The 16,960-nt window shown below is 35.7% G+C and overlaps 1 protein-coding gene across 5 annotated transcripts in view; it reads left to right on the top strand.

The window, feature by feature from the left end:
• Positions 1 to 16,960, top strand: part of LOC126753162 (RYamide receptor) — a 361,468-nt gene that overhangs the window by 195,189 nt on the left and 149,319 nt on the right. For all 5 annotated transcript variants that reach the window (XM_050464402.1, XM_050464426.1, XM_050464418.1 and 2 more), the window contains one exon: positions 6,654 to 6,767. In XM_050464402.1, the coding sequence (XP_050320359.1) occupies positions 6,654 to 6,767 (114 nt within the window). The remainder of the gene's footprint in view (positions 1 to 6,653; positions 6,768 to 16,960) is intronic.

The raw sequence follows: 16,960 nt of genomic DNA, 5'->3' as shown, positions 1-16,960 counted from the left end.
AGCTGTCATATACAACACTAAAGCATTTTTCTATTTCTAGGTGATTTTCCTTCAAAAACAGAAATGCAGTCACTGACCGAAATTGCTTCTATTAATTTTTTTAAAACCAGTAGACACTTTCACTATAGGGACTAAGTAAGAATTTATTGGACCACTCCCTTTTACTGAGTAATCAACAGTTGCGGTCGTTCCTTGATCTTACTTTCTAGGTAGTATATCAATCTATGTTATTTCCAAAAGCGACACGTGTGAGAGTACGAGATTTATTTTATGCCGATTTTCTAAATCTTCCAGAGGGCTTTATTGTAAGCCCTACTTCATTGACTTTCATCGCACTTATTTATCTCATATGTTTTCAAATGTCTCATAAATATTATTCTGGATAATCTCTAGCTTAACATAATAGCGTAATGGGCACGTAATACAGGATTATATGAAATTTGTTTGTCGTCAAAAAGTGCTCATTTTTATGCATTCGTAGCTACAACATGAACAAAGAAGTTTTCTGATTAACTTTCAACAAAAACTTTTTTGTCAACTTCTTTCATCGTTGCCACCCACACACATACTCACGCAACAACTCGTGACCTACATGCATAGAGCCACAAAAACTTTCTTTCACAAATGAGCTAAATGTAAACAGATGTGGCATAGATATAACGAGCACCGGCAAAGCTCCTAGTTTCCGCAATTATTTATTTGTTGCATGTATTTATGTGCTTCTACTCATTTGATGGCCGTATATTACAACTTTTTGTTGGCAAAATAAATACTCTTCCCATAAGGGCGTTTACACAGTAGTCGTCTATGATTACGTGGGCGGTGATATTTGCAGGACAAAAGAGTTGTGATGGAAAAGCGACTGTTAGCCATAAAAGTTTGCATAAGAAAGGAAGATAGAAGTTTTGTGTCTCGCAAAGTAGTCTGAATACTTTATAAAATCATTTCATAGACATTAAGTGAGTTTTTGTAGAAAGCGTCCGCCCAAAAGTAAAAACAAAGATGGTGGATTAAGTTAGTCAAACTTGAAATTCTATTTTTTTGAGAATAAATTAGTATTGTAGGTGAATGGTAACCAGTCAAAACAGATACATAGATCAGATATAGCCTGCGGGCTTAAATCGGTTGAAAATATTCTCACATCCTTTCTGAGTAGGATTTTAATGGAAATGAAGAGAAAAACACAATACTGGAGCCAAAGAAAAATCGTACTACAAATAGGATATCTAAAATGCGTGAATGGTCCTTGAACAGCGAAAGCTTATCGGCTATAGAAAACGGTTGAAATGTACCTAAATGTACCAAATGTGACTAATATGGGTATAAAGGCAATCCAGTAACCGGGAGCCACAGTATTGACTATATTAAAGAACATATTTGCATCAAATAATATTATATTAGGACAACTTACGCAATTGTTAATGTATTATGCATGACATAACGGAAGCGAAATTCGTTATATCATCTGATCAAATTTGAACCGGACTAACATTTTTATTCAGTGCTTTCAGCGAATGACTTTCATAAAACTCAGCAGTGAATTTTTAGTTTCCAAAATCCGAAGAAAGTCACAGGGTGTAAAATCTGGCGGTTGCGGTGGCTGAGCGTTGATTTAAGCAAACTAGTTTTTCAGCTTTCTGAAAAAATAAGTAGAAATCGGCAGAAAAGCGTTTTGCCTGATAGTCAAAGAGCTAGTTAACAAATGAGGATCACGCTTCACACGAACATAAAAAATGTTGAATCAATCTAAGAAAGAATTTTTATGGATTTGGTCTATCTAATCAGAGCGTATGAGGGCTGAGACATTTTTTAGACCAATCAATATACTTGCACTCAATTTTATTTTACTTTATAACTGGACCAAAATATACGGTATAACCTCGATAAAAATTAGATACTATATAAGATATATGAGGGCTAATAAAAGTACTGAACTGTTTCTATCCATATTTAATACCAGAAAGATAATATTATTGTCAGAAAAAGTTGAGATATATATGTATATACGACAGGCAGACACACTGAAACCAATTCGTCTCATCACCCTTATCGGTTTGATATATGTATATAACTTAATATCTATATCTGGATATCTAGGCAATACAACCATAGCAAGGTACACAAACTTATTATACTCTCTGGCAACATATTGTGAGAGTAAAAATTCATCTTTGCACTCGCTATATCACGAGTGACTCGAACCTTTATTTCGAATCAGAATGTTTTTCTAGAAACGGCATTGTTTATTTACATATTTATTAATATACATATACTATTTATACAGTATGTTTATACAGTATGTGTTTATGTATATATATGTACATATGTACGTGTCTAATACAAATACGTAGGCGAGTGTGATGTATGCATGCGCATGAATGTACCGTCTCATACACCTTTCTTTAGGTTAATGCTTATGAGGGAAATTAATTGTTGCGCACAATGGAGACGCAATAAAAAATGCTCAGTGACCTCAATGAAGTCTACTTAAAGTGGCTCAACAAAGGTAGTGTGCGTTGTTTTATGTGCATATAAACATAAATTATACCGGCATACATGTCTGCTTACCCACATACGAGTACCAGTTTGTGAATGAACTATGAGGCAGAAGGCGAGACATATGCTCAGCCAGGTTTTGTGTCATAAATTTCGTCTGCGCCATTGTTTGCGAATAAAAGCCAGCATTCTGTGCGCTTATCATACAGAAATAAAGTATTACCATAATTCTCTAATAGTTGTAGTCAAACATTTAGGCCAGAGTTGGGTTTCGCTGTGTAGTAAATAACAAGGATCATTAATGTCAACGTATAGTTAAGCGACCTGAACATTCAGTTAAACGCCTCCATTTATTATTAAATTGTAGCGCAGCAGGCAGACTTTGTTTACTTCACTACGTACTAAGAAAGCAGGCAATGTGAGGGTCTTTAACTGCTTACAAGCTAGCATAAAGAAATTACTCATACGCACTGTGGAATCTCTGGGAATAACTTAAACTGTATGATAAGCTCATAAATATAGCACTTCCACATTTTATTGGGGCAATTTAGGAAAAATACATGTTAAGCTCTTGTCTTCATATATTTCTGTGGTGACGAAGAAAAAAGTAATAAAGTTTTTGCTTTATATATGTATGTATATATGTATAAATGTGTAGGCACATTAATGTAAACCTTAAAGAAAACCCAACAGATGCCACTAAATAAGGCATTAAGAAAAATTAGTCAATTGTTTTACCCGATTATGATTTTTGTGCATAACAATTCGATCATTATAGAGAAAAAAAATTGGCTAAAAGAACAGAAATCAAAGTATTTGTGGGTGTTAGACTAAGGTGTGGCAAGCTTTGGTAATATGGTCGGTCGATCGTTATAAGGAACTCACTTGGATAGCTAAGAACGCCCATTATTTGTGATGACTTCGACTCGTTCTCAGCCTGATGGAGTATGGGTAAAGATGCGCTTTTTGAAGCTTAACAGCTTACCAACTTCGCTGTAACCAGGCAATATTTAATATCCTAATAACTTGATCCTATTGCTAATATAGCAATTGACTTCTGGACTATCATTGAGCACACTGTCAGCTAGTTCTAGGCCTTTGTTCCGAATCTGCTATGGGATTGTAGACACACCTCTCTGAAAGAAGCTACACTTCGGATCAGTACATATAGCCTCTTTGTGACTGCCAATCCTCTGCAAAGACTAACGCATGAGTCGCTTTAAAATATTTTTGTTACTGACATTAACAATTTTTAAGAATTATTAAAAAATCCTCAATAGAGATTAAATAGAAATATGTAAGTGAAGGCACAGAGTCTCTTATATTGGCTTCATGAAGAATAGTGTAAGGTAGTGGATGATTTCAACTGCTTCTTGTCCTAAATCATATTTTACTTTCCCACATTAATTTTAAAAAGATTTTCCTCATAAGTTTCCGGTATACACGAAATAAATAATATAAAAGCCAACAAAAAAGGCGAAGAGCGGCATGCTTGATGATGGAGACTAAGCGAAAAGAAATTTTATATGTATTTTATCTACATAAGCATTCCTAGGAGAATATTTTCACTCATTTCTGTCAATCATTAAGTTTTTCGAGTGCGATCGCGTCCTATTAGGAACACTATATTTGCTTAGTATTTTGCACTTAGTCCTGCTCTACGTTCTTTTACAAGCTTAGGCCGTAAAGAAAATTAAACTATAATACATTCCGTAATAAAGTTAATTTTATTTAATAACGCATAATGATTTTACACAAGTCCTCAAACGACTTGGACATAGCACAAAGTTTATATTGGTATTGACGGCGCTGTAAGAACCAGCGATTTTTGATAATCTCCAAATTTCTGTTTCCTACTCGACAAGCCATGTTATCAACTGTGACTGCAAATTGAAGTTCAATAAATTCAAATCTGAATCTCAGGACGGCAATAGTCTTCAACTATCAAACCAGATAGGTTTTAAGCTTTTAAACCCCTGCTGGGTGCTTTTTGCTTTGTGTGCAGGGGCAGAGTCTTGCTCGAAGAGTCTATGCTCTTGATCGAGATGAGTATTGCTTGCCATGTCTTCTAAAGCATTTTGCTGGTACATTTACCCCACTTTTACAGGAATCTCCTCACTAAATCATTAAAGCGCCTTGACACCAAACAACGTGTCTTTGAAAACTCTTAGATTTTGTCGTTTCGCTTATCAAAAACTTTTTAATAGTTAAAAAAAGTTTCAAGGTCTTTGACCGTGTGCCACTGAAGAAGCCGGTGGATCTTAAATTGCTGCAAGCGCGTTTTCAGAAGATGACCTGTTTACCGAAGGTCGACTTTCATATAGAGATCATATCGATTAAGTCTTGAGTAGTTTATCGCTTTCCCTTGACGTCATTTTCTGTTTTCTGTTTCCGATGTTCTGCTTTTTTTTCAATGTATTCAGGAAAGTTTGCAATTCCATCATGGAAAAATGTACGCAAATTATTTATTATCAAAACAATCGTTCTCCAATTGTTATTTTTCGTGCGCTTTTACCATTTTATGGTCGTAAAAATCGTAGCGAGAACAGGTGGCTCGCTATTCGTCGAAGTGTTGAAAATTTCGAGTGCACATTTTCATGATATAATATTCAAGTGCCAATAAGACAAAGAACAGCTCGAAATTATGAAAATATTGCCGTCGTTCAGGCAAGTGTTGCTAAAGACCACAATTTGCCGATTCCAAGAAGTTCTCGAGAATTGGGACATTCTCAAATGAGAAAGGATTTGGGCTTGCACTCGTCATGAATTTGCTGATTTTGTCTTGGAACAACTTGAAAATCCGATCTCCGATTAGCTTCATTTTCGTCTGAGTGGTGCGGTAAATAAACAAAACTGTCGATTCTGGTGCGAATAAAATTCACTTGTTATCCATGAATAACCATTACATTCACCTCAATTGACAGTTTGGTGTGCTTTTTGATTGGTGGAATCAACAGTCGCCCTATTTTCGAAATGAAGCTGTTGGCGCAGTTACTGTTAGTGGAGGGTGATATAGATCGATAATAATCAGATTTTTGTGACTACAATTGGAAGAAGTAAATCTTGACAATATGTGGTTCCAAAAAGACGGGGCTAAGTGCCACACAGTAGGTGTAACAACCGAATTATTGCGAGAAAAGTTTTGAGATTCGATTATTTCACGAAATTGTGACATGGAATGTTCTCAAAGAAGTTGTGATCTAACAACATTAGACTAGTTCTGGTGTGGTTATTTGAAGACATTTTTAACAAGTAACCAGAATCATTTCAAGACTTAGGAGTCAATATTTATCGTGATATTTATAACATACGACTTGACTTAGTGGAAAAAGTACGCGAAAATTAGGTTCGTCGAAATCGTTCCTGAAATCGTTCAGAACTTAATTGTATCGATTGTACTTCACATTAAATAAAAAATATTTGAATTTCCTTAAGAATAGTAAGTTTTCTTCTTAAAAAAAAGCATATCCCTCTTATTGGAAAACCATGTATTATAATATATATCATATAAAATCATAACGTAATATGACCTGAAGGAAGAAGATGTGATACACCGATAACGAACTAATTAAAATGTTATTTACCACAGCCGTAATTATAATTTTAAATTAATGTACACGAAGACTTTAAATAATGAAGATTTCTGATATTCTTTTGCTACGGTCCGAAGTTATGAGGGAGAAATTGAAATGCTTCGGCCGCATGTGATTAACGTAGTTCGAATGATGTAGGACCAAAATTATAATTTACAAATTGCAGGTGATACTTAAATAGTATACATACATACATATATCAATAATATTAGACATTGGTGCCTCTTCAAATTTTGTATATAAGTATTTTATGTATTGCTTTTGTATTATGAGCTAAACATTTACATACATACATATGTGTATATATGTATAGAATAACGAATGTGAAGTTGAAAAATCACCAATGCTCAATAAAACATAAAAAAAGATTGTTCGAGCAAATAAGATTTACCCAATTGCTTGCAACTTCTTCTTTAAACACTCTACTATGTAGTAAATAGACTGCTTTAAGAAAATATCTGCACACTTACGGTAGATTAAGTGTTGCTAATGCCTGCTTCTTATTATATACAATTTGTCATTTGCTGCTTCACTTATTACGATTTATGTGCTTCCCCTTTTCAGACTTGCGAAGTTCATCATAGCAGGCGTTTGGACAATTGCCTTAGCAACGGCGCTGCCCATATTAATTGTCTCCAAGCTATCGCAACCGGAGACGTGGTTCATCGAGTGTAAGAAGTAAGTTCAAGTTAGTTAGTTATGTAACAAATATGTATATGTATTTGTAAGAAAATATATATTTACCAACTGTAAATAAGTGGTTTCGTTTTTACTCCAGTGACTATATTGATGTACATATCTAGATTTTTGGGTGGGAAAGAAGAGAACAGACAAATTCAGGATGGTTAGTACATTAGTTACTACATACTACTTCACCAAGTCTAAGACTACAGCATAGTTACAATTTTTCTTGTCTCCATAGTTACAATTTTTCTTGTCTCCGATGTAGGTATTACTAATTTTTTTTATTTTTCAAAATATGAATGTTTAGGGCCCCTCTTGTTTTTGACACCAATCGTGAATAATGCTTCCAATATCTTGTCTTCTTTGCTCAGCTTGAGCTTACTCACCATAATCTTTCACCAAAATGCGATGACTTGCACCCGAGGTTTTCTTCATATTAAAGTAATAAAGAAGAACTTTCCTTCAAAAACCTTATTGTGGAATTATGGGTCAATGGAGTTACACCTGCAATCCAAATTCATATTAAAATAGATGATTCGGTGCCCATTTTGTGCTCAAACTTTATAAATGAAGGACACGATTCCGTTTTATAAAATTTGTATCATTTTGGTTAGTAAACGTCTGAGAATACAGAATTGCTGACCCACATTCTCGGACAACGAACTCCACTCAGCGGAACCGATCCTCGACGAAATGGATCATCCTTTACATATACATATAGTATAAGGCAATTAGTTTCTTTTCAAGAACTGTGGAGGGAAAGAGCAGTCACTGGCTTAAATAACTAAATACCTCACCTTTTTATTGTGGCATATAATATTTATATCATAATATTTCTCAGAATTTGCTCACATTTGTATGCATTGCGGCTTGTGTGCATTGAAATAATCACAAGTACATACCATACATACATTGTATATACCATATTTTCTTCTTGTGGCTCTTACCACTAAAGCACCACATGAATTATAGCGCCTGGCATTTGTTATGTAACATTTTGCAATTTACTATTTCCACAAGACTGCGGAAAGTTCTTGGACAAGATAGCACAAATGCTAAATACAGTTACATACTCATACATATGTATGTATGTTAATAAATAAGTAAAGCTTGGCGCATCTGACAACACAGTCACTTGACTGCCTTGGTTACGCAGATTTGCAGAATATGACATATTTAATTATGTTTGCTAGCGACAAAGCGCTGTTGATGATGTGTGTAAAGCAGGCGGGCAGGCAGCAGAATGAAAAATGCGCATGAAAAGAACTGAAAACATAAGCTGAGATCAGAGTGTGCCATAAAATGTGCGCCGTTGGAGCTTTTTTTTTGGTTTCTACACTCAAGCTGCGTTGCTGTGTATTTACGCGTATTTACATAAGTGCCCTCAACTCCCGCGCCAAACCACTTAGCGGCGAAAAGTAACGTAAATGCTTCCTAGCAGTTTTGTTTTGGTTGCAAGTTGATACATACTTCTAGACATTGCAGACGGTGGGGGTAGGAATACTCAAATCGGTAGGGGATCGGTGATCTTGGCTTATTGTAAAATGTGGCACTAAAATTTTGTATTAAAACGTTTTAGTCCTTGAACAGTGAATATGAAGTTTGTGAAAGCAAGGAATCCTTGGACAACCTGTAAAATATATACTATACATATATCAGCATGACGAGCTGAGTCGACTTAGGCGTGTCCAACTATCTGTCTGTACATTGGCGAACTAGCAAAATCAAGTCATTGTATGGAAAACTGTTTGTTCCCAAATTACAAATTTACTTATCAATCTCTGATGTACGCTATTTTTATACATTAAGATTCCGCTTAGGCCATCTGTCACCAAATACTTTCTCTCTAGAATTCCCTTATGAGTCCATTCTCGCTATCTATCATTCAGAAAGGTAGAGAAATTCATTGGTTTCTCCATCGTTGGTCTGATAGTAATCGGTATTTACTACTTGAATTATAAACCCCAACGTTTTAAAAGGCAAGACTACATAAATAATAGTAAACATTGTTTTTGTTACACGAACTTTGTGAAAATTTTTGTTCATGCTGGTCTATCCGCCTTAACAATAGATTATAATTTTGTTTCATAGTTATTCATTTTTGACCTTTTATAGGTGTCTTTCTTAAATAACTTCATTAATACGACTATACAACTATACGTTTGTTACATCGTAAACGTAAAGTGTTAAAACGATCCGGTCACATTTTGCTATTTGTGTTGAGAATTAATCTATGAATCTCAGCGTCGTAATTCCTCGTCATTAATTTAAACTATTTGGGATTTTCTGTGAGGAACGAAGAAGAAAATGGGTTCAATATAAATTGGGTTGAGCTAAATAAGGACCCAGATGTATCTCATTTGCTGCATCAACGATTTGGACCGAACCTAAGGATCATGTAATATATTTATTAAAAATACCCTTCTTCCATAATGATAAAAAAAATTGTAATAGAAAAGATGGCAGTGAATTTGTATATCTGAAAGTAGAATTCCACAAATTCAGTAAGACCAAAATTAAAGAGGGAATATCAGCAGGTACGAATATACGGAAACTGGTAATATTTTGTGATCTTTTTAAAAATTTTTCTTGGAAATCATAAGTCGGAACTTACATTTGTATAAATGAACTTACGTCATATAAAACTTTGGATTGTAATATAACCTCAAAAATACGTAGGTTGGACTCTAATCTGTATTTTGTTCGGAAAAATTTCTGTGCTGTGAGTGATGAACAGTACGAGAGGTTACATCAGGATATTCCCCTAATGGAGAAGCGTTATCAAGGGAAATGGAGTGCAGGAATGCTAGCAGGTTTTTATTGCATACTTAAAAAAGGCCTCCCAGAAGTCGAAAACTCACGACAAGCATACGCATTTTTTCTGTATTAAGCCAGAATTTCTCTAAATGTAGATGATCTTTGTACTTAAAAAAAAATTTTTTTAATGTGAAAGGAAACCAGACGTGTAAATTTTAAAAATTTAAAAAATAAAAATTTTGTAAACTATAATATTTTTTTATAGTTTCATCACTTATAGATATGGAGGAATGGAATGAAATTTTTTTGCTAACGAAAACGAAGTCGATGTCTATGATGATGGCTGTCAAATTAGTCTTTTATAAAAACTTATTATTACTTAGTTACTTATTATATAGAAATGAATAGTTGTATATTGTATATATAATAAGCCCCTTCTTAACATATTCGCTCTACGCCATTGACTGCTACGATGTAAAATCCACCAGCCAGAGCGGCAGCTAGCAGTATTCACCATTTCATCGCTTTGCAAAGTGTATTCTGCGCAAAATGAATGTTTTGATTAAGTGCATATTCTGCGGAGATGTCATCTCGCGTCATCACAATGCCGTTTGGGAAGATAAAATCCTGCTGCAATAAACTGCAAAGGAGCACCACAGCTTTCACTCGCTCATATTTGTGAATGTCTTTAATGCTCCACGGCGGTTCGTGTTTTTATGGCATCGTAACGCATTTAAGCACTTATACTTAGGCATGAATCTAGACAGCGGCTATGTATTATAAAACGCCTTTATGCGTTTCTAACGATCCAGCTTTATAAAATGATAAATACGAAATATAAAGATGTGCTCGTATATCTGTGATATCCCTTTCTATTCACCAACCTACTAAACGGGAAAGGTGTTTATGCAAACAGTATTCGGAAAGTTTTTTTCATACAATGTTTAACCATGCTATTAAGATTTAATATTTGGCGAAGTTACGCCCATCGCTTCTTCTTCTTTATTGACACCGCTTATGTGGTTATAGTCCAGTTTGCAACAGCGCGCCAGTCGTTCTTCCTTTTCGCTGTTCGGCGTCTATTGGAGATTCCAAGTGTAGCCGGGTCTTTCTTCACTTCCTTTCTTTTTCCTCTGCCTCCCACCGGCGAATACTGTGTCTAATACTCTCAGAGCTGAAGTGTTTTCATCCAATCGGACGATATGACATAACCAGCGAAGTCCAGCCTTAAACATAAAAAATTGTACTCAACAGGACAATGATCTTTAACATATCTCATAGCTCGTCAGAGAATGGCTCTTATACAATACTAAACAACTAAATACAATCTGTTGTTACAAAGTATAATAGTTTTGTTTACCTAACGGTTGTTTATTGAAACCCAATGACTGTCTGTCTGTCCGTCCATCCGCGCAAGCTACAACAGTGTCAAAATTGAGATATATTGCTAAGACTTTGTGTGCAAGTTTATACACATATCTCCTAAACCACTTAAGCTACAACAACCAAAATTGCTGAGTAAAAATCTTATAAGAACTCCTACCGACTCCTCCCAAAACACGGGACCCGACCGACCAATCTCAACCTTAAACTCAGTGCCTACTTGTATAGTTGACTTTTTACCGAAAATAGAGACCAATGCGTGAGATATACATATAATTAAAATTCAGAGAGACTCTTTACCAGATAGTAATACGTCAAAAAACAGGTGGAAAATCGGGTCATAATTTCCCTTAGCTCCCATATACTTAATATAGAAATTTTCAAACTTTCGGGTGACCTTTTACCGCATATATCGGCCAATATGTGAGTTTTCTTAATAAAATTGAGAGAGCGTGTTTTACTCATAACGGTGTATTTTTGTTCCAAAAATAAAATTGGCTGAAAAGGTAGATATCTCATTTTTGTGATGCTTAAAAAACTTCGCTTTAAAAATCGCTGATTAGAAACCGGTCTCATAGTCTCTAAGGCAAAGTTGTTCAGTATGCTCCGTAGAAAATTTTCCGCATACGCAATTTTTTTAAGATAAATTAGAAAATAAGACAGAACATTTTTTCTGAAAGGAGATATATTGCATTAACGCACTGTGTCAAAAATAAATAATAAATTGCTTCCACATCCACCGTATTCTCCAGATCTGGCCCACAGTGACTATTTCCTGTGCTCAGACTTCTAAGGAATACTCGCTTGAAAGAAATTTAGCAACAATGAAGAGCAAATGGCAAAAACTGATGCTTATTTTCAGACTTAAAGCAAATTTATTATAAAAATGGTATTGAATAAATATTACTAAATATGTTGAATAATACAAACAAATTTTATAAAAAATAAAAAATTATGTTATCCTACGAACTTTTCAGCCCACTTGTTGTCATTCGCAATTACAATTTACCACAGATACTAAAAAACAGTATAAAGATATAAAATAAAACTTCTGTATTTAGAAAATATTTGAACCTTAATAGCTTTTTCCCTTGGCAGGAATTATAAAATATGTCAAGTTACTCAGAGTTGCCTAGACATCAAAGCACATATTAGATTATTACCCGTGATTTGTGAACTTTCACGCCTAGCTGTCTACTAGTACGTCCTGAGTATATTTAACACGTATGTAGTGGTCGTCATCGAAAGGGTGTCTCTCATCGGAGGTTGTTTTGATCTTTTCATTGCGAGTGTTTTTTACGTTGGGGGTGTTAAGCCCAGCGCCCAACTCTGGGAAGGATGATTCGCTTGCTCAGTTTAATTCGCCTTCAAACGGATGTTTTTCGGCTACATAGAGGATACTTGGTCTAATACTGGAAGTCGTGAGCTGCTTGAGCTATATGAGAAATAATCTTTTCTGGCCACTCCCAAGTGAAAGGCGCTCAGTGAACTTTCGTCACTTCCGTGAACTTCCACACATGGGTCTATCCTCCGGTATATAACGTAAACTAAAATAGGTAGAGATAAACAAAATATCAAATTTGACCACGACTGGTCCATTAAATATGTTAATTTTTTTCTGAATTGGTACAATTTTTTAATCTCCACATATGTCAATTTGTTGATGTTTGAAAGCTGTTTGTTTACAACGCGAATGGCCTTCCTGGCGATTTTTACTATTGAAAAAATTAACAAGGAAGTTCTTTGAAGTCTCGTGTTTCCAATGGAATCACGGCGGTGGAATCGATGGAAATGTTGCAAAAGTTTTTTTGGAGAGTCTGCTTTAGCATGAAAACAAGTAACAATTTGAGTGGCACAAAGCATTCAGTGAAGGTCGTGAAGTCATCGAAAACGTGCCTCATGCCAGTCTTCTACCCACTTACGTTAACAGGGGCGGATTCAGAGCCGAATTAAAGGGGGGGAGAGGGTTGGAACTATACAATTTTGTACTTGCAACTCGAAGTACTTTTCTTCGCAGAATGTCACTTATGATGGATATAATGTATAATTTTGAACTTTTGGGAGGGGAGAGGGGTTGTCTGACTGGTCAAAAATTCATTGAAATGCGCTCCAAAAAGGAACCAAAATCCAAATTCACTGAAGACACTGAAGGCCTTCCTTGCCGCGGCTTATAACAAGTGAATTAAAAAACAGCTGTCAGAATAATCTTGCTTATAATACCCTGCTTACATATTAGTGCGTGGGTTTAGTGGCCTGAAATGTTCTGGAGCATCAAATATTAAATGTGCAGAGAAACCCCGCATTTAACATTTTAATTGCGCGCAGTAAATCGTTCCAGCCGAACCAAAGTGTCATCATTAGTCAAGAGCGACAACATTAAAAGCAACAAGCATAACAACGGTTGGAGTGCTTAAATGGAATAAAAATGCAGAAACAATTTATTAACCGTTATGATGAGGCTCATAAAGAGTGGACAAAGGAAACAAGATATGAGCATAAACTGGCAGAGATTGCGGGAAAATGAAAATAAATGTGACAATTATTTTGTTTTTGTACATTCTCTTTTTAAGAATATATTCGCTTTTTTTGTTGGAAGAGCTGATTTACAAGGGCGGTAGCTGTTCGCTGCAGAAAACCACAAAATGCAATTTAGTTTACCTGAAATTTGACGGTTTAGTCTCCCTTTTTTACTTCGTGAATGTGACAAGATGATTTAGTTGTAGACTTTTTCAACTGCGTGGGTTAGATGAGGGTGCGGTGCAAAGCGCTATTTTTAATGTTTTGTATTTAAACTACCTTTTGGCATACATACAAAAATCTTTGTGAATTTACACTCTTTAATTACAAAAATAATTTGAAATTCTGAAAGAGGAAAGTTGCCTTCAAGCAGAAGATCGGAATTGATGATATTGACCGATTACATGTGTATACGGTATAAGGCCAACCGAAAATCTTTAAATTGACATAAGGGAGATAGGTGTAGTATTGACTCGATTTTATCTATTTTTGGCATTACTATATATTGTTAGCAGAAACAGAAGGATTCTTTCCTTGTTTCCATTATATACATATACTCGTATCACACATTGAACGATATTTTTGATAAAAAGTCAGCCATAATCTGTGAGGTTCACATTTCTGGTATCTGGGAACTTCAATTGTTATATTTCAATTTGGACAATTTTTAGCCATAAGGTGGCATACCTTAAAGACATATTTGTTCAAAGTTTTATCAGGATATATTGATTAGTTCTTGAGTTGTACCATATACTAGAAAGTGGATGATTCAGAAGGATATAAAAATTGTATTATTTGGGAAGTATCGGGTATTTTTTTTTGAGGTTAGGATTTTCATGCATTAGTATTTGACAGATCACGTGGGATTTCAGACATGGTGTCAAAGAGAAAGATGCTCAGTATGCTTTGACATTTCATCATGAATAGACTTACTAACGAGCAACGCTTGCAAATCATTGAATTTTATTACCAAAATCAGTGTTCGGTTCGAAATGTGTTTCGCGCTTTACGTCCGATTTATGGTCTACATAATCGACCAAGTGAGCAAACAATTAATGCGATTGTGACCAAGTTTCGCACTCAGTTTACTTTATTGGACATTAAACCAACCACACGAATGCGTACAGTGCGTACAGAAGAGAATATTGCGTCTGTTTCTGAGAGTGTGGCTGAAGACCGTGAAATGTCGATTCGTCGCCGTTCGCAGCAATTGGGTTTGTGTTATTCGACCACATGGAAGATTTTACGCAAAGATCTTGGTGTAAAACCGTATAAAATACAGCTCGTGCAAGAACTGAAGCCGAACGATCTGCCACAACGTCGAATTTTCAGTGAATGGGCCCTAGAAAAGTTGGCAGAAAATCTGCTTTTTTATCGACAAATTTTGTTCAGCGATGAGGCTCATTTCTGGTTGAATGGCTACGTAAATAAGCAAAATTGCCGCATTTGGGGTGAAGAGCAACCAGAAGCCGTTCAAGAACTGCCCATGCATCCCGAAAAATGCACTGTTTGGTGTGGTTTGTACGCTGGTGGAATCATTGGACCGTCTTTTTTCAAAGATGCTGTTGGACGCAACGTTACGGTGAATGGCGATCGCTATCGTTCGATGCTAACAAACTTTTTGTTGCCAAAAATGGAAGAACTGAACTTGGTTGACATGTGGTTTCAACAAGATGGCGCTACATGCCACACAGCTCGCGATTCTATGGCCATTTTGAGTGAAAACTTCGGAGAACAATTCATCTCAAGAAATGGACCCGTAAGTTGGCCACCAAGATCATGCGATTTAACGCCTTTAGACTATTTTTTGTGGGGCTACGTCAAGTCTAAAGTCTACAGAAATAAGCCAGCAACTATTCCAGCTTTGGAAGACAACATTTCCGAAGAAATTCCAGCTATTCCGGCCGAAATGCTCGAAAAAGTTGCCCAAAATTGGACTTTCCGAATGGACCACCTAAGACGCAGCCGCGGTCAACATTTAAATGAAATTATCTTCAAAAAGTAAATGTCATGAACCAATCTAACGTTTCAAATAAAGAACCGATGAGATTTTGCAAATTTTATGCGTTTTTTTTTAAAAAAGTTATCAAGCTCTTAAAAAATCACCCGATAGGTGTGGTTCTTATCTGATTTCGCCTATTTTCTCACTATTACATAACAAATTTGAAATTTGTAAAATAGGTCCGGAATTATTAGGTTTCACATAAAGGTGGACGGTACCATGCACATTTTACGAATAGGACACCACCTCTTATAAAGCCTTCTTGTATTTAGTTAATCATTTATTGAATTTTTAGTAGTTTTTAACAAAATCTTTATATGGGGAATGGCCGTGGTTATCATCCGATTTCACATATTTTCTCGTTCACGTAGTAGTAGTAGTCCAATTAAACCCTGATATTAGGTGAACGAAACTATTATAGTCTGTAGCAACATGTTGCAAGACTGTTGTACGCCCTCCTCGATTGAGGGTATCGTTGATTTACCACCAAAAAACGGGAGCAATTATTAACTGTAAGTAACCGAAGTCCTTGTCAGAGTCTAATTTTCGCACACGATTTTTCAAGGAATCTAAAGAGCTTGGAAAAATATTTTATTCTGCTGATAGTAGCAGTTAAGCAGTTTAAGTCAGCTTGGGAAGCAAAGGTATACATCCTAAGGACTACATATCCCAGTCCACGTGCCATCTTTGATCAGCCATCTAACCTATAATTTAATGTTATGACCAAATTTAACTACATGTATTATAAGGATAAGGCTTTTCCATAACGAGATCGGACAAGTGACCGCAGCGGCTGGATCGAATATATATCAACCGAAAGGCCCAATTATCCACCAATGCCAGCCGGATATTCTCTTCTAAAGCTACTATCGTTTCGAGCTTATCTCATGACTTCGCAAAAGCAGTTCAGGGCTGTTAAATCGCACTATCTTGTAGGCCACGAAATAAGTGCATGACGCGAAATAATGCGCTCACCAAAAGTTTTCTTCAATACATTGATTGTTTCGTTGACTCTATGGCATGTAGCGTAATTCTGTTGGACGTCTTTCAATTACGGCGCGACAAAGTCATTAATCATGGCTCTATAATGTTTTCTATTGACTGTAGCATTTTGGCCGACTTCATTTTTATTTCTTCAAAAAAACTTATTATACAAAAAATAGTGATATTTTGACGATCTAACAGCGTCTCAGCAATGACTTTTGGATTATCATCACACCAAATGCGACAATTTTGTTTATTAACGTGCACATTCAACAAAAAGTTAGTTTGATTGCTGAACAAAATATATTTGTGAAAATCGGTATCGGTGGACTTCTCGTTTTGGGCCCATTCACCGAACGTGCGACGCGTTTGATGGTCTTTCGGCTTCAAGTCTTGCATGAGTTGTATTTTTTAAACCTGCTATTCAAGATTATTTCGCAAAATCTTCCACAAAGTGTATTGGCACAGTTCCCATTGTTGTGCGCGATGACGGATGGACTGATTCGGGTCTTTGCATTTTGATGGATATCCTTTGTAGTCATTT

This window comes from Bactrocera neohumeralis, chromosome 2 (genome assembly GCF_024586455.1).
Source record: "Bactrocera neohumeralis isolate Rockhampton chromosome 2, APGP_CSIRO_Bneo_wtdbg2-racon-allhic-juicebox.fasta_v2, whole genome shotgun sequence".
Classification (NCBI taxonomy): Eukaryota; Metazoa; Arthropoda; class Insecta; order Diptera; family Tephritidae; genus Bactrocera; species Bactrocera neohumeralis.
Note: the sequence above shows the minus strand (reverse complement) of the source record. Positions and strands in the feature narration are given on the sequence as shown.